The sequence below is a fragment of the Scyliorhinus torazame genome, chromosome 4 (assembly GCF_047496885.1).
Source record: "Scyliorhinus torazame isolate Kashiwa2021f chromosome 4, sScyTor2.1, whole genome shotgun sequence".
In the NCBI taxonomy this organism is placed as follows: domain Eukaryota; kingdom Metazoa; phylum Chordata; class Chondrichthyes; order Carcharhiniformes; family Scyliorhinidae; genus Scyliorhinus; species Scyliorhinus torazame.
In genome coordinates, this window is record NC_092710.1 from 98,200,251 (window position 1) to 98,218,143 (window position 17,893).

The 17,893-nt window shown below is 46.7% G+C and overlaps 1 protein-coding gene across 11 annotated transcripts in view; it reads left to right on the forward strand.

Annotated features, from left to right (window-relative positions):
- The window catches only part of adgrb3 (adhesion G protein-coupled receptor B3), a 1,156,404-nt gene that overhangs the window by 1,104,081 nt on the left and 34,430 nt on the right, over positions 1 to 17,893 (forward strand). For all 11 annotated transcript variants that reach the window (XM_072498355.1, XM_072498358.1, XM_072498361.1 and 8 more), the window contains one exon: positions 12,420 to 13,066. In XM_072498355.1, the coding sequence (XP_072354456.1) occupies positions 12,420 to 13,066 (647 nt within the window). The remainder of the gene's footprint in view (positions 1 to 12,419; positions 13,067 to 17,893) is intronic.

Consider the following 17,893-nt stretch of genomic DNA (forward strand, 5'->3'; position numbering starts at 1 on the left):
GTGCATGTGGAACCCGACATTGAAGTTTCCAGGCCAAGGGGCAGCATGTGGACGAGAAGTAGGAGTGGACCAAAGATAGATCCTTATAAGACACCAGAGGCAACAGTGGACATGTGGGAAGAGAAGCCATTGCAGGATTATATTTCCTGACCTAATAAAGATGTCCATCAAAGTATCACCCAATCTTTGATTGGGCTTCCCAAGGCTACACTTAAGTGGATAACGCACAAATAATTTGCTGTTTCATCCAAAAGGGTCCTGAGATCGTGGGAAAGGGGGTGGCTTGGAAGGGGTCGAGGGCAAATTCTCCTGAATTATTTCTGGGCTGAAAAGATTAAATTATGAGGCAAGGTTGCATAAACGTTGTCTGCATCCCTTGAGTTAAGCAGGTTGAGAGCCAAGCTAATTAAAGTATTCACAATGACAGGTTTGAAAGGGTGGATACAGAAAAATAAACTCTACTGTCAGGAGAATACAGAACAAGAGAGCGCAGCCTTAAATTTAGTGCTGGACCATCCAGGAGTGACATCAGGGAACAGAAGTTTAATTTCACACAAAGGGTGGCATTACTCTGGATGCTGGGGGCTAATTGAAAGTTTCAATACTAAGATCGATAGACCTTTATTAGGTAAGGTTACCAAGGGAAATTGGCCAAAAGCAAGTAAATTAATTTAAGGTACAGATCAATCATGATCTAAAAGAAAGCAAGAACAATGCCGATATCAATAACTTTCTCCTGTTCCTATGAGATAAGTGATTGACCCAGTAAACGTTAGCCCTCCATGTTGTATAATTCAGCTGATCCTGAGCTGTCCAATCGATTAAAAGGACCCAAGCCGGCACATATACAATCTACTCCTGATACTTTCATTGGGCTAAAGGTTCAGCAATGTGGCACAGTGGTTAGCACTGCTGCCTCTCACTTTCAGGGATCCGGGTTCAATTCCGGCCTCGGGTGACTGCCTGTGTGGAGTTTGCACTTTCTCCCGCGTCTGCGTGGGTTTCCTCCACAGTCCAAAGATGTGCAGGTTAGGTGAGTTGGCCATGCTAAATTGCCCCTAAGGGTCCACGGATGTGCAGGTTAGGTTGTTGTCTGTAAAACTTCAGACACTTCGACCAGTTTATTACTCAAACGTTTTACCCAGGCATCCTTATTTGCAAGATGAACAAAAGACAAATACAAGTTTATGATTCAACCAAATTTATTATTAAACACGGTAAAACAGTCACCCCCCCCCCTTTAATTATCCCAAACAATAAGAAATAATCCCAGGATTCTTGATGCTGTCCGAGCCAATGAACTCAGTCGAGCTGTGGGTCTAATTCTCTGAGTCTGGATTGTCTCAGGGTCTTCATCCGTTAAGATGGGTCTTCACTGGGAGGGTCCCTGTGGTCGATCTTTATTCCCCTCTCCATTCCTTTCCAGAAAGGTCTCTGCCCTCAACCAATGAGATACTGGGGTGGGGGCATTGCAACTCTGCAGGACACCACGAACCCCCCTGCCCTCCAGGAGTCCATCTCTGGGTGTATTGTTTCCACATAACCGCTCTCCATATACAGTAATGGCAGGAAAACTGGGTGCCAGAAAGTCTAGCTTTATCTGGGCAATCCACAACATTCGATCCATTCGAATGGGACCGATTATCTCCTGATGTCTTGTTGACAGGGCAGGCCCAGACTTGTCTTGACTGTCTCTGTTCAGTGGATTTGATCTTGGTTGTTAGAATTCCCACTAGGCCTGACTGGAACTGAGTGAGGTTTAATTTAAAATGTCCTATTCTTAATTTAAAGCATCCAATTTTGTATCAGGCCACTGTCCATTTTACCACAAGGTTATGGGGATAGGGCGAGGTGGGCGGGGAGTGGGCCAGGGTGCAGAGTGCTCTTTCAGAGGGTCGGTGCAGACTCGATGGGCAGAATGGCCTCCTTCTGCACTATAGGGATTCTATGATTCTGTGAAATAACTCCGGTAACTTGGAATAAAGGACTGAAAGAATTGAATTATTAGATGACTTCAACTGAGCAACTTTCAGTTAAGAGTTGACAGTCTATCAGACAGATGGGGCCACATTGATGTTCCACACTGCCTTGATGATGCCATCTGTAAATCTATCATGTATTTTGCGCAGAGAGTCATACAAAAGCAGAGATCCCACTTAACCTCAGTTAGATTAGCCATTAACGGCACAGTTGAGCTCCATGTTAATAGGGTAGAAAAGAGGAAAAGTATATTTTATAAATTCAACCTGATGTTACCACGAATCGAACGGAAAAAGAATGGTACTAGAATTTTACAGCACAAAAACAGGCCCTTCGGCCCATCATTTATGCACCTATCTATTCTAATCCCATTTTCCAGCACTTGGTCCCTAGCCTTGTATGCTATGGTGTTTCAAGTGCTCATCTCAATACTTCTTAAATTTCAGGCAGTGAGTTCCAGATTCTCACCACCCTCTGGGTGAAAAAGGTTTTCCTCAAATCCCCTCTGAATCTCCTACCCCTTACCTTAAATCTATGGTCCCAAAGAGAGGTATATCCCAGGCCAAGAAATGTCAATTGCTGATCTTTTCACCTCTACATAGAGACTGAATGAAAGTTCACTGTAATATTTTAGACATAAGCAAGCCTCACCATCATACTTGATTTAGTGAATGTAGTGGTGAATGTCTATAAAATGAAAATGAAAATCACTTATTGTCACAAGTAGGCTTCAAATGAAGTTACTGTGAAAAGCCCCTAGTCGCCACATTCCGGCGCCTGTTTGGGGAGGCTGTTACGGGAATTGAACCGTGCTGCTGACCTGCCTTGGTCTGCTTTCAAAGCCAGCGATTTAGCCCTGTACTAAACAACCCCTGTGCAAAACATGTGAAAACAACTATCTGTGGGATGTTAAAGGATGGAGCTCCCCAGGTACTTCAGAAGGTTACCTGCCCATAGTCAACTTAATGCCCTATGACAATTACCCCCACGCTTTCTAAACCAGTGCTCCGACAACCCAGACATGTTACATGGATCCCTCAAGCTGCCTCTTCAGTCCCAGAGGTCCAATTGGAAAATGAGTGAACATGCCAGATACGTGGCTACAGCAAGGCTGTTCAGGTGGCTGTATGGGCACAGAATCACAGAGCAAACGTCTCTTTTGTCCATCTTCAAAGGCCACACAATACGCGCAGAAATATAATGATTCTTTGCATCAGAACTGGATTATAGTGTCTGTGAAAGTGCAGTAAGTGCAGCATATCAATTGAGATGAGAATCATTTAATACCAATTTAATAGTGATGGGGGCTGATTGAAATGAACCGTTTTAGTTGCTTTTCCAATAACAGATAGCTTCAGATTACTGAGCAGAGATGTAAAGCTTGGGTTAGTTAATACTGAATGATCTTGTTGAGAGAGAATTGAAAGGAGTGTGATTCGGTTAGCAATGATCTACACCCAGCACATCTCGAAATACCAGAATGACGAAATACCCACGAGATTTCCCATGTTTGTTGCTGAAAGTGCCCTGTCTTTTGCCTTTTTGAATATAATGGAGTTTCTTGTGTTTCCATTTTGATGTTAAATTATATTCTTCTCAAATACTGGGACCTAATTTCAGTTGAGGACTATTTTACTCCCTAAAAGCTCCTGCAAAAGAAGTATTTATGAAACATTTATTTTGCTGAGTTCAATTTCACCTTTCAACAGCAATTTCTTCTGGAAGGTTCAATTCCCAAGCTATTTACTTATTGCAGTTTATAAACAATGGGATATTATCTTATGCAGTCAGATGTCCACATTCGGAAAATTGTCACCCTTCTTGAATCAGTAAGGATTTTTTTCATTTTGTTTGGAGGCTATTGAACTCCTCAATTTTTTTTTTTTCCTTTGCCCCCTTCCCTTTCTCTCCAGGATCACGTCTTTTGTCATCAACAGGTGATTCAGTTACCTGTGCCCAGAATTGCAATTTACCCTCTGGCCACCCACACATGAGGAGGCAGCACCCAAAGCCAAATGTCTCTGATTGTCATAGGACCCTTACAGTGCAGTGTTGAGTCTGCACCGAACCTCTGAAGAGGACCCTACCTAAGCTCCCATAACGCCAACAAATGTTTTTGGACGCTTAGGGGGCAATTTTAGCACGGCTAATCAACTTGACTTGCACTGTGGGAATCTTTGAACTGTGGGAAGAAACCGGAGCTCTTGCAGAAAACCCACGCTGACACTGAGAAAATGTCACAGTCACCCAAGTAGGAGGTGAGGTGCTGGCTGTTGCTCACAATTGCACTGTGCCACCACGCACCTCTGAAACGTTGCGACCATTTCAATTTGGACAGAATTTTAGTTCTTCGTTCCACTCCTTCGCCACGACACGCGAGCATTCACTTGGCTGCACAGTTTCTGGGGAAAGCATCTGAAGATGTCGTCAGGGTAAGAGGTGATGCATGTGGTCTCCTGTATCAGTGTACAGGTCCTCCAACATCGGTTTCTTCCCCATCTACGGCGTCTTTGCTCCTCTCACAGCCTTCTTCAGCGGTAGCTACAGCAGGCAGGCACTCGTCTTTCAGACATTCTGCAGATTACCCTGGCCAATTTGGAATTTTGTGTTTCTTTGTCATGTTCCCATGCATCTGAAATGCCGACTTTGGTCAGTGCCAAGCGACGAAGCTGCGAAATAATCACTCGGGGAAAAAGCTGAGTTTGTATGGCAAGATACGGTAGCATTGTGGATAGCACAATTGCTTCACAGCTCCAGGGTCCCAGGTTCGATTCCGGCTTGGGTCACTGTCTGTGTGGAGTCTGCACATCCTCCCCGTGTGTGCGTGGGTTTCCTCCGGGTGCTCCGGTTTCCTCCAACAGTCCAAAGATGTGCGTTAGGTGGATTGGCCATGATAAATTGCCCTTAGTGTCCAAAATTAGTGCCCTTAGTGTTGGGTGGGGTTACTGGGTTATGGGGATAGGGTGGAGGTGTTGACCTTGGGTAGGGTGCTCTTTCTAAGAGCCGGTGCAGACTCGATGGGCCAAATGGCCTCCTTCTGCACTGTAAATTCTATGATACCAGCTCACTGTGCATTCCTGAGAACCACATGGGAACAAGTGTGCCGGGAAAAGTCAAACGTGAGCATTAAGATACAATGACCTAAGTTATAAATTAGAATTTTATTTTGCACTTGACAAGGCCTGCATCAAAAGCAAAATACCCCAATAGTTGATCACTTCAGAATAGGGGCGACACGGTATGACAGTGGTTAGCACTGTTGCATCACAGTGCCAGGGACCTAGGTTCGATTCCGGGCTTGGGTCACTGTCTGTGCGGAGTCTGCATGTTCTCCCCGTGTCTGCGTAGGTTTCCTCCGGGTGCTCCAGTTTCCTCCCAAAGTCCAAAGATATTTCAGATTTCCAGCATCCGCATTAGTTATTTGAAAATGTTGTGCTCATTCGGTCCCAACTGAAATCTTACTTTAACCGTCCCCAACTTAACATATTCACCATTGGAACTACTATGAAGGCATGAATGAAAATTTGCACAGCAAAATCTATGTCTGTTAGCTTGTGTCCTGGCTCAGAGGGCCAGTGAACGGTAAAGCCTCTCTCTCTCGATGACCCATGTTCGATTTTGCATTCTGACAGAGTGCTCCTCCAGAATTGCAGTGTAATTTTGATCAGGAAGTTATTGTCCCTTGGTTTATTCAACAGATCACTGCGCAGAATTGGATCATTATTTTCCTCCGATATTGCTGCTATATTTCCACGGAAAACCATTTAGTCAGCCTTCAGATTACCCATGGCGCCAAAACCATGGTGGCCAACTTGGCAAATAAGCAACCAAGCATTCTTTGTATGTTTATCAAGGATACCTTTGACAGATTAGTTCTGACAGCCTGTGTTATGGGGTATATGTAGATGCTTGCCATCCCTAACTTGGTACTACCTTTGTACACTTTCTCTGTATACCTTTGTATAGTGTCCGTTCCCAGAAACCGGTTGATTAAACATTTTCATCCTGGTTTTCAAATCCCTCCAAGCCCTCGACATTTCCTATCCCTGTAACCTGCTCCAGCCCTCGGAGAACCGAGAGTTCCTTCTGTTCCTGAGCATCCCTGATTGTCATTGCAGCACCATTGGGAGCTGTGCCTTCAGGTGCCTGGGCAATTCCTCCCCTAAATCTCTCCAACTTCCTACCTCTCCTCGTTGAAAATGCTCTTGTGTAACCTTCCTTTTTGACAAAACCTGTGGTCGCCCTCTCTTGATATTTCCTTATTTGGCTCAGTGTGGAACTTTGATTGACTGAGCTCCTTCATCGAAACACCTCAGGAAGGTTTGCTATGTTAAAGATGCTATATAAATGCAATTTGACATTTGAAGGGTGTGGACTGAAGAAGAACAATTGACTGCACGGATTTTCGAGTCTTCATTCTTAACATAAAATGCTTCTTTAGTGTACACCTCCCACCTACCCACCCTCACAGACTCTTCAGGGACATGGGCCAGGTTTTTTCGGTCTAGTCATGGTCTGACCCGTCACTGGAGATTCGGCGGCACAGCCAAAAGCCCATTGACTTTCGGCGGGACCAGACAATCCCAGTGGTGGATGGGGCTGGAAAATCCCGACCATGGTATTGAAGATTAATTTTCATGGTCAGCAAATTTTAGATTAAAAATTGTGCAAACAAATTGATGCAATAGGTTAAACGTGCAGCATTTTAGGTTAGACAGGCCCTTTAGGCTTGGAGGGCTGAAGGGCCTGTTCCTGTACTGTACTTTTCTTTGTTCTTTGTAATAGCCAGGTCGTTGGGAGAAGGGAAAATGCAACACTGCCTTGCTGCAAATCATGGCAAAAAATTTTTATGTGCACGCTCAGCACAAGATATCCTCAGAACTTTTCATGTTTGACTATGCTAGACCATACAGTATTATATTATACTACTATACTGTACCATAGTTCTACAAATAATAGCAACAGAACTCATGACCAAAACTGCAGTAACGTTTCCCACATAAAGCAGGATTATTTCTCCAGGAGAATGCAGTAAGTGGAGGATGGTTGCACACAAATTATGTGCATATAATCAATCCCAGCTACTTACAACATTGAGGTCTCAAGGCTTGATTGACAGAGAAATTAACAGACGATCTCTATTCTGACTAGAGGTAGTGGTGTCACGAAATGAGTCCTTAACACGAGTCTCGAGAGTATCATACCTGAATGAGCACCACGCTTCATCTTGTCCAATTCTTTTGACAGTCCCCAATTGGATCCCAATACCAGGGGTAGATAGGCAAAGGAGGCTGATAATTGCCAAGTTGCAACATGAGTGAAAAGTAACCATACAGCTAAGCCATTGTCCCCTCAAGCCTCATAGTAATCTTGCGACGCTCATATTTTAACAGATTAATTGCTCAGTTTGGCATATATAGATTCATAAAAAGTTACAGCACAGAAGGAGGCCTTTCAGTCCATCATACCGTTTGCTAGCTCCTTGAAAGAACAGTTGGGCTTAGTCTGCATTCCTTTACTTCCTCATTCACAAGTATCTGCCCAACTCCCTTTGGATTCTATTTGTGGCATCAGCTTCCACCAACTTCCCAGGTGGAGCGCTTGAGATCCTGACAGTTCACTTGAGTTAAAATATTATCTCCATTCCTGATCTTTGCCCTCCATGCCCTGTATTTCAACACAGCTTGAGGTGGAATGTAAAAACAAAATTAGCTTAAATGGGATTTATCACAAGGTGTTAAGATTCTGTACGCTAACATTTATCACTGATCTGTCAGATCCGTCATCCTATTTTAGGAGGAAGCAAATGCTTAGTGAAGTCTTGTAATTTAATGCATGAGTTAGAGTAAACTCACAATGATAATAAGATAATTAGCTTAAAATTTACTAATTAACCAGTTACTCTTTGAAAGCATTCAATTACACAAGCCATCAAACGCCAAATTGTATTTATTAACTTTTACCAATATGTTCAGTCTTTATGTGCACCAAGCGAATCCATAGAATCCCTACAATGCCAAAGGAGGCCATTTAGCCCATCGAGTCTATACCGACCCTCTGAAAGAGTACTCTACCCAGGAAAAAAATCTAACCATCTCTTCCTTATGTACAATGGCATTACCATCGCTGAATCCCCAACCATTCACATCGTGAGGGTTGCTATTGACCAGACGTTGAACTGAAGCAGGCATATCGATACAGTGGCTACAAGTACAGGTCAAAGATTGGGAATTCTACAGCGAGTAACTCATCTCCGGACTCCCCACAACCTTTCCACCATCTACAAGGCAGTCAGGAGTATATTTGAAAGGGGGCGGCATGTGGCGCAGTGGTTAGCACTGTGACTGCGGCACTGAGGACCCTGGTTCGAACCCCGGCCCTGGGTCACTGTCCGTGTGAAGTTTGCACTTTTACCTCATGTTTGTGTGGGTTTCACCCCCACAATCCAAAGATGTGCAGGTTAGGTAGATTGGCCACGCTAAATTGAGATTGAGAGTGAGCCAGGCTTATGCATACACTCCCCATACGTACTCTACCCCCGCCACACTTTCTCTCCCTGTCTCACACTCCCTATTTCTCTTTCTCTCCCCCCCCCTCCCCCTCACGCTATCTCTCCCTCACACACTCTGTCCCCTCAATCTCTCCCTCCCCCTCACACTCTGTCTCCCTCTCACGGCTCGGTAGCACAGTGGTTACCACTGTTGCTTCACAGCACCAGGGACCCAGTTTTGATTCCCGCCTTGGGTCATTGGCTGTGTGGAGTCTACACGTTCTCCCCGTGTCTGCGTGGGTTTCCTCTGGGTGCTCCCAAAAGACGTGCTTGTTAGATGAATTGCACGTTCTAAATTCTCCCTCTGTGTACCCAAACAGGCGCTGGAGTGTGGCGACTAGGGGATTTTCACAGTAACATCATTGCAGTGTTAATGTAAGCCTACTTGTGACATTAATAAAGATTATTATACTCTCTTCCCCCAAAGTCTCTTTCTCTCTCCTTCCCCTTACTCTCAATCCACTTCATATGTTCTCTCCCCCTCACACTCTCTCACACTCACAATCTCCCTCCCCTCACTCCCTCACATGCTCCCCCTCACTCTCATTTGCCCCCTCACTCTCTCTCACCGCCTCACACTCTGTGCAGAGTCTGCCCATTTTCCCCGTGTCTGTATAGGTTTCCTCCGGGTGCTCCGGTTTCCTCCCACAAGTCCCGTAAGACGTGCTGTTAGGTGAATTGAACATTCTGAATTCTCCCTCTGTGACCCGAACAGGCGCCGGAATATGGCGACTAGGGGATTTTCACAGTAACTTCAGTGCATTGTTAATGTAAGCCTACTTGTGACAATAAAGATTATTATAAAAGATTGTAAAGATTATTATCCTGTTCACACTCTCTCTCCCCCCTCACACTCTCTCCCCCACACACTCTCTATCCCTCAGACTCTCTCTGCCCCTTTATCTCCCACTCACAATCACCCTCCCACTCAATCTCTCTCCCCCTCACTCTCTCTCTGCCTCACAGTCTCTCTCCCCTCACTCTCTGTCCCCCTCACTCACTCCCTCCCCCTTGCTCACTCTCTCCCCCTTACTCACTCTCTCCCCCTTACTCTCTCTCCCCCTTACTCTCTCTCCCCCTTACTCATTCTCTCCCACTCACACACTCTCTCCCACTCACAATCCCTCTCCCACTCACAATCCCTCTCCCACTCACAATACCTCTCCCACTCACAATCCCTCTCCCACTCTCTCCCACTCACATTCTCTCTCCCACTCACATTCTCTCTCCCACTCACATTCTTTCTCCCACTCACTTTCTCTCTCCCACTCACAATCCCTCTCCCACTCACCATCCCTCTCTCCCCCTCCCTCACTCTCTCCCCCTCACTCTCTCTCTCTCTCCCTCACTCACTCTCCCCCTCACTCACTCTCTCCCCCTCACACTCTCTCTCGCCACCTCTTTCTCTCCCTCTCTTACTCTCTCCCCCTTTCTCTCTCTGCCTCACTCTCTCTCTTTGCCTCTTACTCCCTCTCCCCTCACTCAGTCTCTCCTCCTCACTCTCTTTCTCTGCCTCACTCTCTCTCTCCCCCTCACACTCTCGCTCCCCCTCACTCATTCTCTCCCCCGCATTCTCTTTCTCTGCCTCATTCTCTCTCTTTGCCTCACACTCTCTCCCCCTCACTCACTCTCTCCCCCCACTCACTTGCTCCCCCTCACTGACTCTCTCCCTCGGTCATGCTCCCTCACTCACTCTCTCCCCCCCACTCACTCTCTCCCCCTCACTCACTCTCTCCCCCTCACGCACTCTCTCCCCCTCACACTCTCTCTCGCCACCTCTTTCACTCCCTCTCTTACTCTCTCTCCCCCTTACTCTCTCTCTCTGCCTCACTCTCTCTCTTTGCCTCTTACTCTCTCTCCCCTCACTCAGTCTCTCCCCCTCACTCTCTATCTCTGCCTCACTCTCTCTGCCTCACTCTCTCTCGTTGCCTCACACTCTCCCCCTCACTCATTCTCTCCCCTTCATTCTCTTTCTCTGCTTCATTCTCTCTCTTCGCCTCACACTATCTTTCTCCCTCACTTAGTCTTTTCCCCTCACTCACTCTCTCTCTCTCTCCACCTCACTCTTTCTCTCCCCCTCACACTCTCTCTCCCCCTTACTCACTCTGCCTCACTCTCTCCCCCTCACTCAGTCTCTCCCCCTCACTCAGTCTCTCCCCCTCACTCAGTCTCTCCTCCTCACTCTCTATCTCTGCCTCATTCTCTCTCTTTGCCTCACACTCTCTCCCCCTCACTTACTCTCTCCCCCTCACTTACTCTCTCCCCTCACTTACTCGCTCCCCCTCACTGACTCTCTCCCTCGGTCATGCTCCCTCACTCACTCTCTCCCCCTCACTCGCTCTCTCCCCCTCACTCACTCTCTCCCCCTCACTCACTCTCTCCCCCTAACTCTATCTCTACCTCACTCTCTCTCTTCACCTCACTCTTTCCCCCTCACTCATTCTCTCCTTCTCACTCTATCACTCACATGACCATTTAGACAGTCAGAGACTTTTTCCCCGGGTGGAACAAACCATTACAAGGGGACATAAATTTAAGGTGAAAGGTGGAAGATATAGGAGGGATATCAGAGGTAGGTTCTTTACCCAGAGAGTAGCGGGTGCATGGAATGCACTGCCTGTGGAAGTAGTTGAGTCGGAAACATTAGGGACCTTCAAGCAGCTATTGGATAGGTACATGGATTACGGTAAAATGATATAGTGTAGATTTATTTGTTCTTAAGGGCAGCACGGTAGCATTGTGGATAGCACAATTGCTTCACAGCTCCAGGGTCCCAGGTTCGATTCCGGCTTGGGTCACTGTCTGTACGGAGTCTGCATGTCCTCCCCGTGTCTGCGTGGGTTTCCTCCGGGTGCTCCGGTTTCCTCCCACAGTCCAAAGATGTGCAGGTTAGGTGAATTGGCCAATGATAAATTGCCCTTAATGTCCAAAATTGCCCTTGGTGTTGGGTGGAGGTGTTGAGTTTGGGTAGGGTGCTCTTTCCATGAGCCGGTGCAGACTCAAAGGGCCGAATGGCCTCCTTCTGCACTGTAAATTCAATGATAATCTATGATTAATCTAGGACAAAGGTTCGGCACAACATCGTGGGCCGAAGGGCCTGTTCTGTGCTGTATTTTCTATGTTCTATGTTCTATGTTCTCTCTATCTCTGCCTCACTCTCTCTTCACCTCACTCACTCTCCCCCTCATTCTCTCCCCCTCACTCATTCTCTCCTCCTCACCCTCTATATCTGCCTCACTCTCTTCGCCTCACACTCACTCGCCCCCTCACACTCTCTCTCCCCCTCACACTCTCTTTCCCCCTCAGATCTGAGCCAACCAGCCCTTATCAAAATTTCATTGAGAAATATACTATTGTGTGCTGATAACAGATTACTAAGTTCATTTGCCTTTTAGATTCATGCTTGGTAACCCAGCACCCCTTTAGTCATTGTCGAGCCATTTTTATTTGTTTCTTAAAGCTACTTTCTATTGAGCTACTTATATAAGAGAGATTTACCTTAAATAAATGCTGTTCATCTTAATTCATCCCAAATATCAATGTAAAAAGCATTAAAGCTTGATTAACAATGTATCATGTGACTACACGCATGGTAGAATATAGACTGTATGGAATTTGATTTTTCCGCATCCAGCCACTCCTTTCTACTAACGACAGAGTTCACCTATTTCAGTGGTACAGTTATTTTCTTATTGTGAGGTTGAAGCAAAGTACAAATGATTTTGATGTATTTTGGGAGAAGGCAATGACTATTAGCATATCAGGTCACTGGGGGAAACAGAATGAGCACCTGTTTGTTGGGGCGCTAACTTTTAAGAATTAGCTACCCTCGTGGGAATTTAGGAGCTTTTGAATTTTGACTTCTAATTGATGATTCTTTGACCCACAGTCCTTCACAAAGATATCGGGAGCTGTCGAGCGGCCACTATAACGGGAACGTTGTCGAGGATCTCTCTGAACAACGATGACGAGGATAAAGGAATCGGCCCCGAAGGCGTGAACTTTGCGTCCCTCCCCGGAAATATAATTTCCAAAGTTTTGATACAACAGCCGCCGACTATGCATGTCCCAATTGGAATGAACGAGTTAACCGAGCAGTGTCTAAAGAAGGAGAACAGTGAATTGCGAAGGACAGTTTATTTATGCACGGATGACAATCTGAGAGCGGCGGATGCTGAGCTGGCCCAAACTCAAGAGAGGAGGATGGAGAGTGACTACATTGTAATGCCACGCGGCTCAGCCAACGTCCAGCCTCTCAATAAGGATGAGAGCAAATTAAACATCACCAGAGAAGGCATGCCACACGATAGGTTAATGCATTTTAAGGTTAACCCTGAATTTAATACAAGCGCATCCGTGATGGATCACATCACTTTTAATTTAGATCAACATCTCACAACACAAGAACACAAACAGAACATACCGTTTGAGCCTCGATCAGCTGTAAAGAACTTTATTGTTTCTGAACTTGATGAAAATAACACTACACTATCAAGGAGTGAAACAGGTTCAACAGTGTCCATGAGTTCTTTAGAGGTTAGTAGGTTTGCCTCACTGTGATGCAGGATATACTCTAACTACATGTGCTGAGGCGGATTGTTCTACTTGTCTAGCTGCAGACTGTGAGTCTTTTGTTGTTGTTTACCCTGTCTATCCATTAATTCACAAGTTGTGCCTCATTCCGTGCAGACCCCAGGGAAAAGCAACGTCTCCAACGTCGTAAATCTTACAAAGCTTTGTGTAGTTTTTTGCCAGTATTGTTAACTGGCTTGAAGTAGGAATTCTTTCTCTATTATCAATGTGATAACATCACCTCTGAAAATAGCAGGCGAGGAATGTTCTCCAAATCCATGAGGCCTCCCGACAGAAATTCTTGAATTATTATTAAATGTGCGGGGGATTAAAAGAGTTTGAGCCTGAAGGTGTCAGATGTCCTGGAGGACCGATATTCCTTCGACATTCCGGCATACTCAGGTGCAGTGCAAAATCAGGGTCCCAGGCGTAGGTGGCAGTTTGCTGAGGGCCTTTTAAGATTGAAGCCTCTGCAAACCCCAACCCTAACAAGACCATCAGCATAGTAACAGTGAGGGCCAGGTCTTCATGGCCCAGGTTCTCAGCCATACGAGCAACGGATGATCTTTGCCTCAATCAATGTATTTAGAATTCCTACAGTGCAGAAGGAGGCCATTCGACCCATCGACTCTGCATTGACATTTCAAAAGAATACCCTACCTATGCCCAATCCCCCCTCCTCTATCTTATCATGGCCAATTCACCTAAGCTGCACATCTTTGGAATGTGGGAGGAAACAGGAGTAAACCTACAGAGACAGTTACCCGAGGTCGGGATCAAACCAGGGTCCCTGACACTATGAGGCAGCAGTGCTAACCACTATGCCACCATGCCACCCCATTTAAGACCTTGTTGTCTATCCTGAATGGCAGGAGTGGTAACCAACATGGACTGTGTGAGACCCCTTACTCTTCCCCTTATTAAGGGGCACCAATGACTCCTTTCCCAGAATGACCATAAAGCCACTGCAAACCCAGGCAAAATGGTCCCACAAGGTGAGTTTTTAGTGACTCAGCTACCATGCCAATCCCCAGCTCCACCGTCCACAGGAACAGCCAATTATGACAGGGTCAACTGCAGGGGGGTCCCAGGATTGGCAGCAGCAGATATTTAACCATCACATGTTTAGACAATCGATCCATTGCCAATCGGAAGAGAATAACCAAGTAAATGGTGACACGGAGAGCTGAATATTGCGGTTTATCCAGGATATTTTAATGCTCTGTATCTCTCTTTACAAGGTCATTTAGCATGCTGTGCTAGTTTGTGCTGGCTCCCACCAGTTTGTGGAACCACAAGGTACTTATTACTCCATCCAGGCTTGTTATTTTAATATTCCATGTTTACAGTTCACTGAAGGTATTTTAATATTCTATTACAGCTTATGCATGCCATTTCAACACTCCATTTTTACAGATTATTGAATCAATTGTGATATTCTGTTATATCTGTGGCAGGCATTTTAATGCTCTGGCAGTGCAGGGTATTTTAATGTTGCAGTGGTGTGAAATTACTCTTCGCGCTTATGTAGAGCGTTAAATGGGGAGCTCAACTTAATGCCCTTTTACACAACCCCGAAGAAGACATACCTTCACTCAGCACGCCTTCTAGAAGCTCAGTCAATGAATTGGGTTTCAAGCTAAAATTAAAATCAGAAAATGCTAGATGAGCTCAGCAGGTCTGGCAACGTCAGTGGAGAGAGAAAAACAAAATTAACGGGTGTGATTTAACCTAAACATTTCTAAGTGTCATTTTGGGCGGGTTTGATGGGTGTTCCCACTGGCTCTTTGAGGGAGATCCTCACCGGTATTCACACACCGGGTGTGATTTAACTAACAAGAAACAGAGACTGTTCTGGTCAGGAATCCTGGGATCGTTCCTGGCATCAGGATTGACCCCGCTAACTAACGCCACTCTTTTTTTCAGCCGCAGTGGGAAACGCCCCGCCGAGGAACGCACTTAGCCGCGTATCCTGCACTCAGGAACTCCAAAGAGCTGAGCTCTTCAGTACAGGAAGAGATTGTGGAGCCATTTTTAAATAGCGCCCCAATCTCTCAAACCCCTCCGATGCAGGCCCTGGGCACCCCAATGCCCCAACTCACCTGTTGGGGACCCTCTAACTCCCCCGCATCCCAGCATATACCAACAGGGCACTCCCGGGCCCGATCACCGGTGTGAGGAAAATGCCACCCAGGCACCTCGGCACTGCCAACCTAGCACCCTGGCATTGCCTCAGCCAGCATGGCAATCCTGCCTGGGCAGCCTAGCAGTGTCAATGTGGTGCCCAGGTGGCACCAGCAGTTCCAGCCTGGCCAAAGGTCAACCACCCGGGGGCCTCCAATCACTTGGGAGACCTTGCATCTCCCCGCCAAGTGCCCTCCTGCATGGTCCCCATTTGAGGGGCCCAGCGCTAGACGCCGATTGGCTGGGGTTTCTTCGGCGAGGCCAATAGATGCCGGGTGGCCGTATGATCCAGCGGCAGCATAGCTAAGTGCGCTTTTAAGCTCTTGTAGCGATGCAAGTCTGGGTCCCGCCCACATCTAGATCGCAATGTCTTTATGTGAGATCCCGTTAGATCTAGCGAGGAGTAATGACCATCAGGAATCCCGGGAGAGGCCGATTCCAGTGGAGCGCAGCCGGTAAATCACGCCCCTAGACGTTTAATGGACCTTGTGGTGTTTCTCCATTGTCTACCCACACTAAGAAATTATTTTCAGCAGTGGGGGTGGAACTCACCAGCGAGACCGGGCTGGCATTTTGAAAGGGTGCCCTGATCACTAAGTGAGTTTGAGGACCCACACACACATGGGCATTAAACCCCACCCAGGCCCAAGTGTGGACCAGTAGTAAACAGCGCCCGGTCAAGGCCAGTTAACAGAGGCCATTAGTTCCCAGGAGCTCAGAGAATTTGGCGCATGCATATTTAATTGTGCCGAATGGCTCACTTAAATATACTGATCTGGGTCTCAGCCAGCACCGCCTCTCGTGAGATTCAACGGCCTCATCGAGACACCAGGTCGGGCGCAATGACGCTGTTAAATCGCACCCATCATTTCGAGTCCGTTGACCCTTCTACAGAACTGTTTAGAGCTAGGAGCATTTACAACTGAACCTGCCAAGCAGCGATCTAACGGCTGTAAAGAAATGCCTGTGAGCCAGTTTGGATATTGTGTGTGGAGGATTTAGTGAGGAGCAGTTGAAGAACAAGGTAGGAGGAAAGATTTTTGCTGCAGCAAATGCAGATGACAGTGAATGATGCTCTTGCCCAGAGGGAGGCCATCATTAAGGTGGGGGTTGGGGGCAGGGGGTGGTACAATGAGAGGACACACTCCAGGAAATGCAGAAGAAAACCTGGAAGAATGTGTCAAGACTCAAAGGACAGCATCAAGGTTTAGAGAGAAGAACAATGATGCACAAATGCAGTGTGCGTCCGCCGTATCTGGAATTAAACAGTGATGACAATCAAAGTAAATTACAGGTTTCACAAGAATGTGGCTGACTCCGGAATTAGCCAGTAACCTGCGAGCATATAAAACAAGTAAACATACTCATTAACTAGCAGAAAAAGCAAAAGGGAAACTCAAATCGCGTGGCTGTAGAAGATTGAAGATTGCTCACACTTGCAGTTAACCATTACAGTGCACTCTGTCAGCTAGTATTCACACACAAGCTTTTTTACAGCCAGAGGCTGTAACTTGAGGGGCACCATGCATCCAGGCATGGCTGGTCGGGAGTCTCTCCCACTCTTACCACCTACATTGGGCGTACAGGTTGATAATCAACCTGTTTGGCCACGTTATTAATGTACCTTCCCTGGCCATCAAGTCCTGGGGTGGGACTTGAACCCGGAGCTTCTGGCTCAGAGGCAGGGGGCGCTACCTACTGTGCCACAAGATCTCCGAGCTGACCGCATCTCGCCATAAGGCTGTGCCACTGCCTGAAATGCCCAGCACACACAATTCATGCCCTGATCGCATCTTCCCTTGATAGGAGATACGTCCGATCCAAAGCTTCGCCGCCTTGCAAGACGCCAGCTTGTGGGCGTTGCACTTGGTGCACATGGCAAGCTGGATGGAGGACTGAAGCATGCTGCAGGTTTGTACAATTCTGATCACGTACCTCCCCTGCACAGATGGTTCTGAAACAAATAGGAAGCAGTAACTGGCTCGTCAAACTCTTGACACTTCATTTGGCCTTTCTTTCTGGTTGCAGCTAGGACAGAAACAGCAGCCTGGAGTGTCTTAGCATACAAGCCCCACGTCGACATTGAGCATTACTGCCACGTGAAGCAGGCGCAGGGAGGCTTTATGGAGCTAACAGGATGGAATTCCAGAGGGTGCCTCATCACGGAAGGCTGCAGCATTGCCCGCACGCATGACGGTAGCTGGCTGAATGAATTGCCCCAATGTTGTAGAACCCATTTAATTTGTATTCCAATGGAACGATAATTGAGAAAGGGGAGGGTGATCCGTTCTGCCAGATTACAACCATGAACATTTACACCATGTGTTCATGGTGGAAAGTTAGAGGTTACAGGAGTGATCGTTGCTGCTCTGCAAAAGGAAAACATCAGCTCTGGAACTCGATTTAAATGTCTAAGGCACAAGCAGCCAGCAGAGTTGGAATACCTCTCCAGGATGGTCCCAGTACTGTGCATTCTGTTCCACACTCTGCGCTGTAATGATAGCCAGCTTCATTGTGCTGGGAGACGGACTGCAGGGGCCTATGCATAAGCGAATCAGAGGTCTAGTTGGATTGTAGATTTTCCATATGGACAGTCTGTTCTTGTTT